Below are 12,534 nucleotides of genomic sequence, written 5' to 3'. Positions count from 1 at the left end.
TGAAAAAGTAAACACTTGTCTGATCATCAGATATGTCGACCGAAATCTGCAGGTTTCCTCTTAAGCGCGTTTTAAATATTTGAGAACCTATTACATGCAGAACAATTCTCAACACAATGCTTTGTGTACAAAAGGGAAGGTGGGAATGGATTCATATTGCACATCATGATAATTGCTGTGGAAATCCTGCACGGGTGGACAGCCCATCCTCCGCGGGTTATTTTTCCCCGTTTCTTTTCTCTTTTAGCCGAAAGACAAAACGCTTAAAACAGAAGCCACAGGGGTGGGACACACCGCTAGGACTGGGGGTACAAACACCAGCTCCCGCAGCTCGGCAGGCGCGGAGGACCGACTCCCCACCCCCGGCTTCCCGGCGCCCGGGATTTCAGAGCGGACGAGGCGTCCCCCCAGAGGAAAGACAGGGCGCCGCAGACGCCCCCCCCGGAGGAGTCACCAGTCACCCGCCCCGCCCCGGGGTCCTGTTCCTCTTGGGCTCCCCGTGACCATTCGGGCGTGCGCTCCGCAGAGAGGCCAGTAGAGCACGGTTAGGAAACCAGGCACTCGAGACCCCAACAGCATTTACTTGCCACCCACAGTAGCCCCACCGCCCAGCAGGCCAAGCAGGCCGAACCACGAGGCCTCGCGGTATCGAGCCTCCGCCCGCCCCGCCTCCTCGCCCTCCTGCCGGCCCCGCCCTCGCTCTCTCACCCCTCCCCCGCTCCCGCCTTGCTTCCCCGACAATCTCCTCGCGCTCCCGGCCCGGAACGCGCGCTGCGCCCGGCCGCCGCTGCCACCGCCGCAGCCGCCGCCGCTGCGGAGCGTTCCTCCGCGGTGCCTGGCTTCCAGCTTCGGGCCGGAACCGGAAGTTTAGGGGGCGGGGCCGGCGGAGGCCAGGGAACCGAAAACGCGGCCGAGCCCGGAGCCTGGAGCCGGAGCCAGAGCCTGGACCAGAACTTGGCCGCCGCCTGCGCTGCCGCCGCCGCTCGCCTCTCCTTCCCCGCGCCGCCGCCGCCGCCTCGGCCGCCACCGCCGCGAGCTCAACCGCCAGTGGTCCGGGGGACTTTGGGTGTCCGGGCTGAAGGTCGGTCCGGACGTCGGACCCAGCTCGGTTCCCGGACTGTCCGGGCGGCAGCGGACGCCGCAGCCGCCGCCTCTTCGTCGCCTCAGCCTGGCGTTTTGTTCCGAGAGACCCGAGAGGCGAGCGGAGCTGACAGTGATTTTGACAGTGATTTAAACCCGCTTTTGTTGTTGTTGGCTTTTCGTTGTTTGGTTTTGTGTGTTGTGCTTGTGTGTGGCGGTTTTTCCCCCGTGGTGCATTTTTTTTTTTTAATTGTTGTGCTCGCTGTTTTTATTTTTCATTTTTTTCCCTCTTTTTTTGACCCCGTGAACGCTTTTTTGGTCGGGGCTTCCGAATATGTTTTATGACGGTTGATTTTACACCAGGAGGTTTGTTTCCGAGGAAGACCCAGGGAACTGGATATCTAGCGAGAACTTCCTACGGCTTCCCCGGCGCCTCGGGAAAATGGGAGCTGCTGCAAAGTTGGCGTTTGCCGTCTTTCTTATCTCTTGTTCTTCAGGTAGGTGCATGGAGCGCGGCGCGGCGGGGCTGCTGCCGCTGCCGCTGCTGGCGGCTGCGGTTGTTGTCGGGTCGACGAGCTTCAGCGGAGCCTGGGGAGGTTTCCCCCCACCCCGAGCCCCTCGGCGGCCGCCCCCCAGGGCTGATTATGATATGGAAATCTCCATGAATTTTCCTCGTTTTGAGTTAGGTCGGTAAGAGTGACTGCTCTGTTGTTGTGGAAGTGAGAAAGTCATGGTTTGTGGCCGTAACACTGGATGACAGCGCTGGTTGGGTTGCAATTAAGCCGCAAATACCACAAGTGACAATTTATGCAAAGGTTTGAGACCCGAAAGGCGTATTCCAAAATGTCCTTTAGTGTGGCATCCTCCAAAATAAGGGTGTTTTTTTGTTGTTGTTGTTGTTTGTGTTTTAACGTCTTTTAATTAGTGCTTCAGTGACTATCACAACAGAGATCAAAGTCAGCTGCTACTTAATTTTGACCGTGAGAAACAATGCATTATATCAGCAATTTCATCTGGGTCTCCCCTCACGTTTTCTTCAACTTCAGTGTCCAGCAGTGTTAAAAATAGTTGTAGTTGTTGTTGTTGGAGTATTAGCAATAACCCAGTGCAGAAGAGGTATGCCGCTGTGTGTTGGTAATGTGCTGGCTTTCAACCACCATTTATGTGCTCTTTTCTGGCAGAGATTTTGCTTACCTACGGAATACTTATTTTAAACGCGTTGTATTGAAGCATTGTTTTCGGTTTAGAACAGCCCATTTGAAATTGTTCACACTGCCAAATACACTGTAGTCTTCCAGGGTTGGAAGAATAATCTGGCCCATTTATATTTGAAATTTTGATTTTGTGAGAACGTTCTGTGGTTGCAACCAGTGGTTGGAAAACTAGTCTTTTGTATTTGAAATTCTGTAAATGAATACAGCATCTAGCTCAGAGGTGTGCAAATGTACCTAAGAGGAGAGTTAGTTTGATAGAAGAAACAATTTTAAAGTGGCAGTGGATCTATTTATCATAAAATTCAATATTCAGTTACTAGGTTGTGAGATAGAATTATAGGGGGACAACGAATTGACAGGTTTGTGGCCATGTCTTTATCTCGTTTGCCACAGGGAAATTAGAGGGTGGTAGTCTTTTCTTTGTGTACCTCTGTGGTGTGTGTATTTGTGTGTGTGTGTGTCCGTGTCCACCCATCCTCCCTGCCCCCCTTTTTAATAGAATCTTTTGTAATGTATAGAATTTTGCTGAATGGTACATTTCCTTGTGGTTAATAAATGGATAAAGTCTAGTCTTATGTCTGTAGTGGTATTGATCAGTTCCGGGTGGGCTGAATGTGTTGTGAAATGGCGATCATTGCCAGAGATTAACCAACAGAATCATGTCTGTTTAAATGGAAGAAAGAACATGCTTAAGGCAGGCTGACAGTTCTTTTTGTGCACGGTTTGGGGAGGAAGATAAACAATGGTGTCTCTGAAATGAATGAATACTGGATAACATTAAACCTCTTGCTTTTGTGACATAACTTAACCATGTAGTTTTAATTTTTCCTGTAGTACTCTTCCTCCTCTGGCCCTATATGTTCTGGTTGGTGAACTCCTCTTGTTCTCATCCCTTTTTCTGATCTTCTGCCCTTGAGGAGGAGGGGCATCATGGCCACTGACCAAAGAATTGTGGACATTATTCCCTCCCAGACCCACCTGAGTCACACTAATTGGTGAAGGAGGCTATTCTTGAGCAGTCTCAAGGTATTACTTCTGGAAAAGAAGGCTGTCGCTACAAATCTTACAGCTTCCTCTGCTTGGCTTGGGAATAAAAAGAATTGAGCATTAGTTTCTTGTAGGATTATTTTCACTGAGTCAGAGGTTAATAGCTAAAATTTTGAAATAAAGTAATTTTGTTGCTGGAGAGCACATAGATATTGCACTTACATTAAACTAAGTATCATTGCATCTTTTTTTAAAAAAAATAAACAATCCTAGTTGAACTAAAATATAATTCTGTTGAAGATAATTGAAATAAATCTTAAAGACTTTCATCCATATTTATACATGAAGATTTTTATTAAAGTATCTGATTTTTTTGAAAGGCTTTTGTTATGCATCAAATGCACTCTAAAAAAGAATTTTTTATGTTTTTTTTTCCGAATTGATTTTTCTATGTAGTATGTAATCTGACCTGCTGGAAGCATGAGAATGGCTATTTTTATGAGAATTAAAAAATTTCTGAAGTTGTAATTTTTTTTGTTTATGGGTATTTGATTGTTTTAAAAATCAGGTGAAGAACCGTAGTAAAGAGCAGTTTTATTTCAGATGTTTAGGATGGATGTTTACTGTTTTTTTTAGTATTTTGTGGACTTTGATTTTTCATTTTCCATCCCATGGTATGTATACTGGAGACTGATTATGTAGACTATTCCTCTGGGATATGGCTAAGTGTATAATTCACTCCTCTCATTCTGGGGGAAACATTTTTGAGTTTTTCCCTCATGCTGAAATGCCTTCACATTCCCTTTGATTTTGAATTTTTTCATTACTCTTATCCTTCCTCAGGTTCTGTTTCAAAACACCAATCTACTTCTTAGTTGTTTTGTTTTTAAAGCATTATGATTAGTTTGTATCATCCTCCAAATTTGTTAAAATGTGAGGATGAGTTTAATATTTGCTCTAGGACTTAGGTTTATCATATCTAGAGTGATGCAGCTATTGTATTTGAGTTGCATTGGATAAGTTGAGAATTCTCTTGGTTTCTGTGGGAACTGGAACAGTCTGGTCCATATATTTGATGAAATAAGAAATGCAAATACAGTAATTTTGTGCATTTTCTTCAGTTCAGCTAGGCAGTACTGTGTGTGTATGTGTGCACGGATGTGTGTGTATGTGTGGTTGAGGGGTCATTGGCAGTACAGTGAATCTTCTGGGACTCTTCTGAACTTTGACTAACAAGTGATAGATATTACATGCTTTGTTTTCAAAGGCAGAATCTCTCAAATATAATCCGTGATCAAATTCAAATATAATATCTTGGAACATTAAGACCAGAAGAAAAACAAAACAACACCCTCTCCCTCAATTCATTTTTTTCTGTTTATGATAAGACAGTAGTTCTCAAGCTTGGGTGACTTTTGCTCCCCAGCCCTGCAGCTCTCCCCCAGGGGCCATTTAGAGATGTATTCGGTTGTCACAATTGTGTGGGAGGAGGGGAGGGTGTGCTACTGGTATCTAGTGGATAGAGGATGGGATGCTGGCTAATCATCCTATAATGCACAGGACAGCCTTCCACAACAAAGAATTATCTGGCTCAGAATGTCAATAGTGTTCAGGTTGAGAAGCCCTATTCTAAACTCTTAATTTTAAAAAGCATTAGTGTGTTAGTAAAAGGTCTCTGCTCCCCCTCACACAGTTAATCATCTAAATTTTACAGGTACATGGTATTGATGATCTCCAGCTGACCTTGTATTGAGAGTTTTCATTAGCTTGTAAAATTAGAATGATTAGAAAAATAGGCTATAGGTATACACATTATTTCATCCTATTATGCTTTAATAAAAATATTTTGTTGACTGTTTTGAATAAACTTTCTCCAGTCACTTGTTATAATGGAGTACTTATGAAGACTGCATATTCATGGATATGATAAATGATTGGTCAAGGTATCAAGTTTAATTATATTTGTTTTGATTCAGTAGTTTCTTTGCAATAATGATCATCTTTAAGAATATTTCCTTTTATCCTTATTGAAATTACTGTGAGTGATGTGCTGGCAGCAGGTGTGTGTGGACCGGGGGTGGGGGGGGGGGAGAGGGAGAGAGAGAGATTAATATGGTATCTGAAAATTTCGTAAGTTTCGTATGGAAGAAATATTTTCACTATTATATTTTACCTGAATGGAAAAACTGAATTTACACCTTGAGTTTTTTTTTTTTAAGAGTATTTCCTTTACCTAGCAAACCTTAATTTTAAGAAACTTTTAAAGTAATTTCTTAATTACATAATTTTTTTGAGAATCATTATCTGGGTTTTGGTTACCATTAGACTCATTTAGGCTATACCGCTAAGTAATATTCTGTGGTCTATTGCAGACCCTTGTCCTTTTTGGGGTTAAAATTTGACCATAATTAAAAAGTGTTTACCTTGTTTTGAACTCTGGTTTTAAGGAAGTTACCCAGCCAGCCAGGATAAGAATTACAGTGAAATACTTAAAATAAGTAGCACTAACCAATAGAAAGGAAAAATTCTGAAATTGCTCCCACAGAAAAGTATACAAGTAAGTCTCATACTTTCTTTGTAACACATCTCCCCAGACATATCTCTGGTACTAACTGACATTTTCACCTTTTGTGTCCATCAGACTCATTGTTTCATGAGAAGTAAAAGCATAACTAAACCACATGAGATTTTAGTAATCTTTAAATTGTCTCTTTAGACTCTAAAACTATTTTGTTGCTTTTTTAGTTTTGTCATTATCCTTATTTCTCATCGTTGGTGTCTCATAAATCTGTGATTTAAATGTGTCTTTTCATGCTCTCTAATGTTGCCACTATCATGGTGCCCCTCAGTAAGTTAGCTAAGGTTGGCAACATTTGATATTGAGGTCACTAGCACGCCTCAGTTTTATTCCATATTCTGTAACATCATTTCTTCCATTCCCTTTCATTGTGATTCCCTTTCTACTTTCCTCTCTTCTTTATCTTCTCTGTCCCTTCTGTACTTTCCTCCCTATACTGTAGGCTGCTTGTTTGTGGAACCCACTTGTTCCTTAGTCTCAAGGGTGGCTCAGGAGGGCTCACCCTTGGTTTAAATCTAAAGGGATTGAATTTAGAATGCTTGAGAATTGACCAGATAGTCTTTTCTACTGTTCTTTCATTTGTTGGTTTCTGGAATACCACACACACTTGGGACTGGTGTTACTCTCTTGGAAACAAATGGCTTGAACTTTACATTGCTCTGATTCATATCCGTTTTTAATATTCTGTTTTTCTTTAACTCTTGCTGCTTTCAGAAAGTCTATCTCTTATTATTATTCATTCATCACCTCTGTTTAAGCCAAAATTTGACCAGACCAGAGAGTATATTTATTGCCACAGCTGGGACCACATTAGACTTCCTCTGTGGTGTATTTAATTGTTAGGTTGGTTATAATAGTCATGTCTAGACAGAACATTGATTTCAAATTGACTATTGAACATGAAAGTTCCAGGAATAGTATATAGAGGAAGGAGAAGGAGAAGTCAAGAAGGTGAGAAAACTGCAGATAGCAATTGACTTTCTGTCATTCTCCAACTGTTCTGTCACTTTCATATACGCAACACATCTAGTGGTTATGCTTTGTTTAATAAAGGAGCCTAAAGGGAATGTGCTGTTGTTCCTGAGGTTGGATTTCTTAAACTATTAGTATGGTGACTTAAGGGGAAAAATGGGAGGTTCTTAAGCGGTTGTGGTGGTCAGTAGACTTGGGTTCTGGTGCCAGCACTGCCGCTGTACAGCTCATCTGTCATTTCTCTTACCTGAATTATTGTAGTATCTTTCTAGCTATGACTAGCTAAGTTCCCTGCCACTAATTCCTCTTCCAATCCAACCACATACCTGCCAGACTGACCTCATTAAAAAATAAGTCTGAATATGTCACTCCTGCTTAAAACCTTTCATGGACTGTGAGTCACCTTTAACATAAAATCTGAAGTCTTAGAAGGGCATACAAGGTCCTTTTTCATTTAGATCCTGCCTGTTTTCTCTAACCTCTTGGTATAGAGGATAAGAGTATAGGCTCTGGAGTTAGACTTTCTTGCTTTTACATCCTCGCTTCACAACTTAACCTTAGGCAGATCACTTCACCTTTTGTGCTTCAGTTTTGTCATCTACAAAATGGGGATATTAATAGTGCCTACCTCACATAGTGGTTTGAAGATTAAATGTCAGATAAATTCTAGGTATTCTGCTGTGGCTCCTCCTCAGCATGAGTCCTATATGCCAGATATACAAACTCAACCTTCAGTTTCCTGAATGTGTCCTCCTTTATTGTATATTAGTATGGTACTTTTGTACATGTTATTTCTTTCTCCTTTACCTGGCTAACTCCTTGTGTTTAAGACTGAGAAGTACCACCTCTTTAAAAACAAAAGTTCTCTGCCACTCAGCCCAGATTGAGTTAGTTGATTTCTGTTCTTTATAAATGACCTTGATTTCAGTAATTAATGTAAATATTTACTTGCATATATACAGTGTAGACTCTGAGCTCTTTGAAGACATCTTCTCTTTATCCACAAACCCACTCCTAAAACCTGGTACACAATACGTGCTTAGCAAATGCTTACTGAATAAATGAAGTGACATTTTTTCATTTCTGGGCCTGAGTTTCTTTTGTATATTAAAGCGATAAACTTGGATTAGATGATCTCTGAACTTTTTTCCTACTCTAAAAGCTTTATGATTCTATAGTTCTAAGGATATAGTTTAATAGTGACATTTTATTAAGAAAAAGTGATTTTGCTGGTTGTTTTTTGAGTATCCTTAAGTTCTGCCCCCTTTTTTAATGCCGTGTCTCGGTTCCTTAGACTAAATCTTTTAATATAATTTGAATTGTATAGATTTAGAAGACATCGTAGAGTGCTTCAAATTCAGTGGCTTTCAGCTTTTTGACCATAACCCACAATAAGAAATACTCGTTGTCTTGACTCAGTTCCCATATACATAAATGTGTATGTGTATTTATCAGAAATAGAAGTTTCATGAACTTATTGTGTGCAGGACACTTTTGTTTGTTTTTTTATTCTATTTCATTAACAAATTTTTGATTATGACCCATTAATTAATTCAGTGACCCACTAATGGGTTCTAAACTCCTAAAAAATACTGGCTTTATTCTTTTGACCCAATCCTCTGAGTAGAGAAGGAAGCTGCCTATGTAAATATGTGCAATAAAAAATATGTGCAGTGAAAAATATGCTCATTATTTAATCTGCAAAGGAGAACTTGTGCCTAGGTGCAGAATATATGGAAAACTGGTCCCAAGGGAGAACATGGACCTACCCTGACTGAGCTAGTATCTCTCTTGGACTAGCTGGATGACTTATGGACACACAAAGGTGCTAGAACAAAATTAGATTGTAATTTGAACAGTTCAGATTTTTTCATTTAGGAAAGGCTTGTTGGAGGAGATAGCTCCCAATAATAGGAAAAAAAAATGTCTTGGCAGGAGGTTAAGTATATTCATCTTAATATGAGGGATTAGGAACAAAATGGGATGAGGAATACAGAAAGCATTTGTGAGTAAACTTGACTGTGGATGGAAGGCAAGTTGAAATGGAGGAATTTTTGACTAAATCTGAGGAAGAGATTTCTGTGATGAAAAAATGTTTATAACTGCTTGAAGTAGAACAATCTCAGTTGAGAGGGTTAAATCCAGATGAAAAGTAATTAAAACGAAGAGGAGGTAAGCGGGTGGATGATGGAGACCCTGATAGATGTCCCAAATACTTACAGTATGTGGACTATAAAATAGAAAAACAGCTTGAAGATTAAGGTAGGATGGTAGCACTACTAAATAAAATTGGTAAAGAAATAACAAGCCAGAAGAAAATAGGAAGCACTTTCATAACTAAAGAAATTCTACAGACAGAGATGAATTTAGAATATAAGCATGAATGAAAATATAAACATAGATTTGGGAAAATAAGAGTTCATAAAAAACGTGAGAGCATATAATATTCTTTAACACACATACACTGTACGGTGTATATGTCTCCATTGTGAGGTTGAGTTAATTCTAAGCTCTAGTAGCTCAATGTGTTGTTTGTGTTTAAATAATGGTCAGATTCCAGTAATTGCAGTGATTGCTCATACTGGTCATTCAGATTATATTCTTTGAAATCTATGTGAGGCATTTTCTTCACAGTAAATTATACTGTTTTATAAAAGTAGTTTTAGAAACTTTTCTGAAGTTGGTATATGTGATTCAGACCTGAATCCTAAACCTTTTCAATACCATTCTTTTGGACTAGATAAAAGTATTTTTTTCTTTGGCTGACTATCAGTAGCTGTAATCATATTGGAAATCATTATATTCTCTAATGTTGCTGAAGAAAAATAAATGTAAAGCAATGAGATAATTATTAGGAGGACTCATGTAGGGGGGGCTTGCCTTTTTAAAATGAATCGTCTTTACATATCATAGTAATAAGTCTATCTTATCTAAAGCTTTTGAGAAAGGATTTTTTTCCTACTTATGATTACTAACTATATTTTATAGAAATGAGACCTCTACTGGGAAAAATCTGTTGGTCTTCACATCTTTATGATATATTGTAAATCAAGCTTGTTCCAAGGCATTATTTCAAGAGGAAGAGGCATGGGCAAGTTATCAGATGTTGGCAAATTTCTAAAGTGCTGAGATTAATTTTTTAAATTTGTAAACCAAGATGTAGTAAATGAAATAATATGCCACATAACACAGTAGCTGGTTCATAGCAGATCTTACATACATGTCAGTTTTTAACCTATCTTTAAAAACGTAATATGTAAAACATTTAAAAATACAGATTCAGTTGTTGGGAGGCTTTAAAAATTTGCTCGTAAATTACTTATAAGTTAATATGAAATAATATTCTGACTAAATGATTCAGCCAAAGAAAATATCAATAACGCTGCCAAGTAGGTGCCAGGAAACATCTAGAACATTCAGCTATCATAGTTCTTTTACAAAGAGTTCTTTAAGGTCTCATTGTTCTAGCATGCGTGAAAAGGAAACATTGGCATTAAACCTTCATCTTTATGTATTTGTTGGAATTTAAAGTATTTCTCATAAGAAATTTCACCTAAACCTTAAGTGTTTTAAAACTTTTCATGTAAAATCTTGAAAGATTCTCAAGTCAGTTTGGGGGTACCAGTACCAGCTACCAGCCACAAGCTTCGTAAACATGATCAGTGGAGTTTTGAGGTCAATATTTTGAATGTCGTATAATATTTTGGATTAAAAATTAAGAGTCTCATTTAAATTCCTGCTTTCCTACTGACTCTTCTTTGACCTTGGTAACCATGAAGACTTTACTCATCACTAACTTAAAGAGGATGAAATAAGTATTCATTTATTTAACAAATAAATATTGAACTACATGCTAGGGGTACTGCTAGGTGGTTGGGATGTAGCAGTGAACAAGACAGACATGATAATGCCCTCACAGAGCTTACAGTCATAAAGTAAGTAGTCAAATGAATAAAATAATTACAAATTGTCATATGTGCTCTGACAGGGTTCTGAGAGGGTAACTCTTTATTTGCCTCACATCACCTATCACAGTCTCTAATTATTCAGTTTATTTATCTACCTATTTATCATCTGTTCTTTCCACTACTAGAGCGTAAATTCTGTGAGAGAGAGTTTCTCACTTATTCATCACAGTACCCCCAGGTCATGGCACGGTTTCTGGCACAGAGTAGAAGCTCAGTAAATATTTGGCTGGCTGCCTGAAGAAATGAGTGCAAGGATGGGACTGGAGAGATAGATAGGGACAAGATCCTGCAGGGCTTTTGATCTAAGCTGGGAAAGAGAATAAAATCCAAAGGGCAATGGAAAGCAAAGAGCTTTAAGGAGGAGCTTGACCTGGGTTATGTGTTAAGATCACTGGCAGCTCTCCGGAAAATATATTGGAGGTGTGTAGGAGTGAGGAGGTGAGACCAGTTAGGAGACTGTTATGTCTTCCTAAGCTAGAGAGACTCTCTAAGATCCTTTCTAGCTTTGTATTCTAGAACTTGCCTACACTTACCAGTCTTATTTTACTAGTTACCCCATTTTTTCCCGTACTTATTATTACTTAAGAAAAATGGATAGCTTATTGTGCATGTGAGAACTGAATACAGCGTCTCAAAAAAAAAAAAAAAACTCAAAGAGAGAGAAAACACAGACCAGAGGTTATTGAATTTTTGTGGCAAATGCCTATCTTTAGATTCCATGCACCTGCTAATTTATATTCTTACTAACCATTCCTATTTCTCTTTGAAACTTTAGCTTTACTTCTTTTCAAATGCCTATTTTTAAAAAAATAATGTTACCTCTTTATTGTTTTAACATGTAATATACGGTATTGTTGATATGGCTGAAGATTTAGAAGCAGAAAACTCAGCATATTTTGTATCTTAATTCTTAGGAATTTGATATCTTTACGGGTTATCAAGGTCTTACAATAAAGGCTGAAAGGATAAATAGTTAATACTGTAGACTATTATTTTTACTCAGGGCTATCGCCTCTGTTAAGTAGTTAGCTTGAATATTTTTATCTGAAAGATTTCAAGCCTCTACTGTTAGTGGGAGGGGGAGGTGGTGCTTGGCACAGGGAAATCAACTATATTGGCAGAAGTTCAGCAGCATCATCTTTGACTAGGGAAAAACTGCATTATTACACAGAGATAAAGCCAGAAGAGACTGTTAAACTTTACTGAATTTAGCAATATAATAGTGGCTGCCTCTTTTCACTTGGTTTCATTTAGTTTCTTTCATTTTGGAAGTAGGTAAACCTAACTGCCCGTCTTTGGTTAGCCATCTTCTTCTGTAAAGAAGTGTAGCTTCACCCTGTAAATATTACAGGCCATTTTATTTATTATGACCTTAAAGTAGTTCTAGAAGAAGAACTGGTTGCTAGGCTTTGTGCTACTTGGTAGTGGAGTTTCATACATACAAGATTAGTGAGTAGAATTTGCTAATTTTTTTTTTTTTAAGCTAAGAGTTGAAATTAACTTCTGTAAGTACATTTTAAAATGGTTTGGGGAGAAATGAGAAGTCAAAGCTAAAAGGAAATGATAAAAAATGAGTAAGGGCAGTTGCAAGATATTAATTATTCAAGATGAGCATGGTGATAGTAAAGCAATTTGATTAGTAGGCATTCAGAAGAAGAATAAAATCCCTTTCTAAATGACCATCCTTTTATTCTCTATAAATATTGCATAGTAAATCTTTCCAGGTAACCTTTTA

The 12,534-nt window shown here is 39.1% G+C and overlaps 1 protein-coding gene across 1 annotated transcript in view; it reads left to right on the top strand.

Annotated features, from left to right (window-relative positions):
- Positions 1-915: 915 nt before the first annotated feature.
- Positions 916-12,534, top strand: part of ACVR2A (activin A receptor type 2A) — an 86,012-nt gene continuing 74,393 nt past the window's right edge. Inside the window, exon 1 of the mRNA XM_060016841.1 lies at positions 916-1,577. Coding sequence (XP_059872824.1) covers positions 1,523-1,577 — 55 coding nt within the window. The 5' untranslated portion in view covers positions 916-1,522. The remainder of the gene's footprint in view (positions 1,578-12,534) is intronic.

Source organism: Delphinus delphis, chromosome 7, assembly GCF_949987515.2.
Source record: "Delphinus delphis chromosome 7, mDelDel1.2, whole genome shotgun sequence".
NCBI classification, from domain to species: domain Eukaryota; kingdom Metazoa; phylum Chordata; class Mammalia; order Artiodactyla; family Delphinidae; genus Delphinus; species Delphinus delphis.
This window is presented reverse-complemented; position numbering and strand designations above follow the sequence as displayed.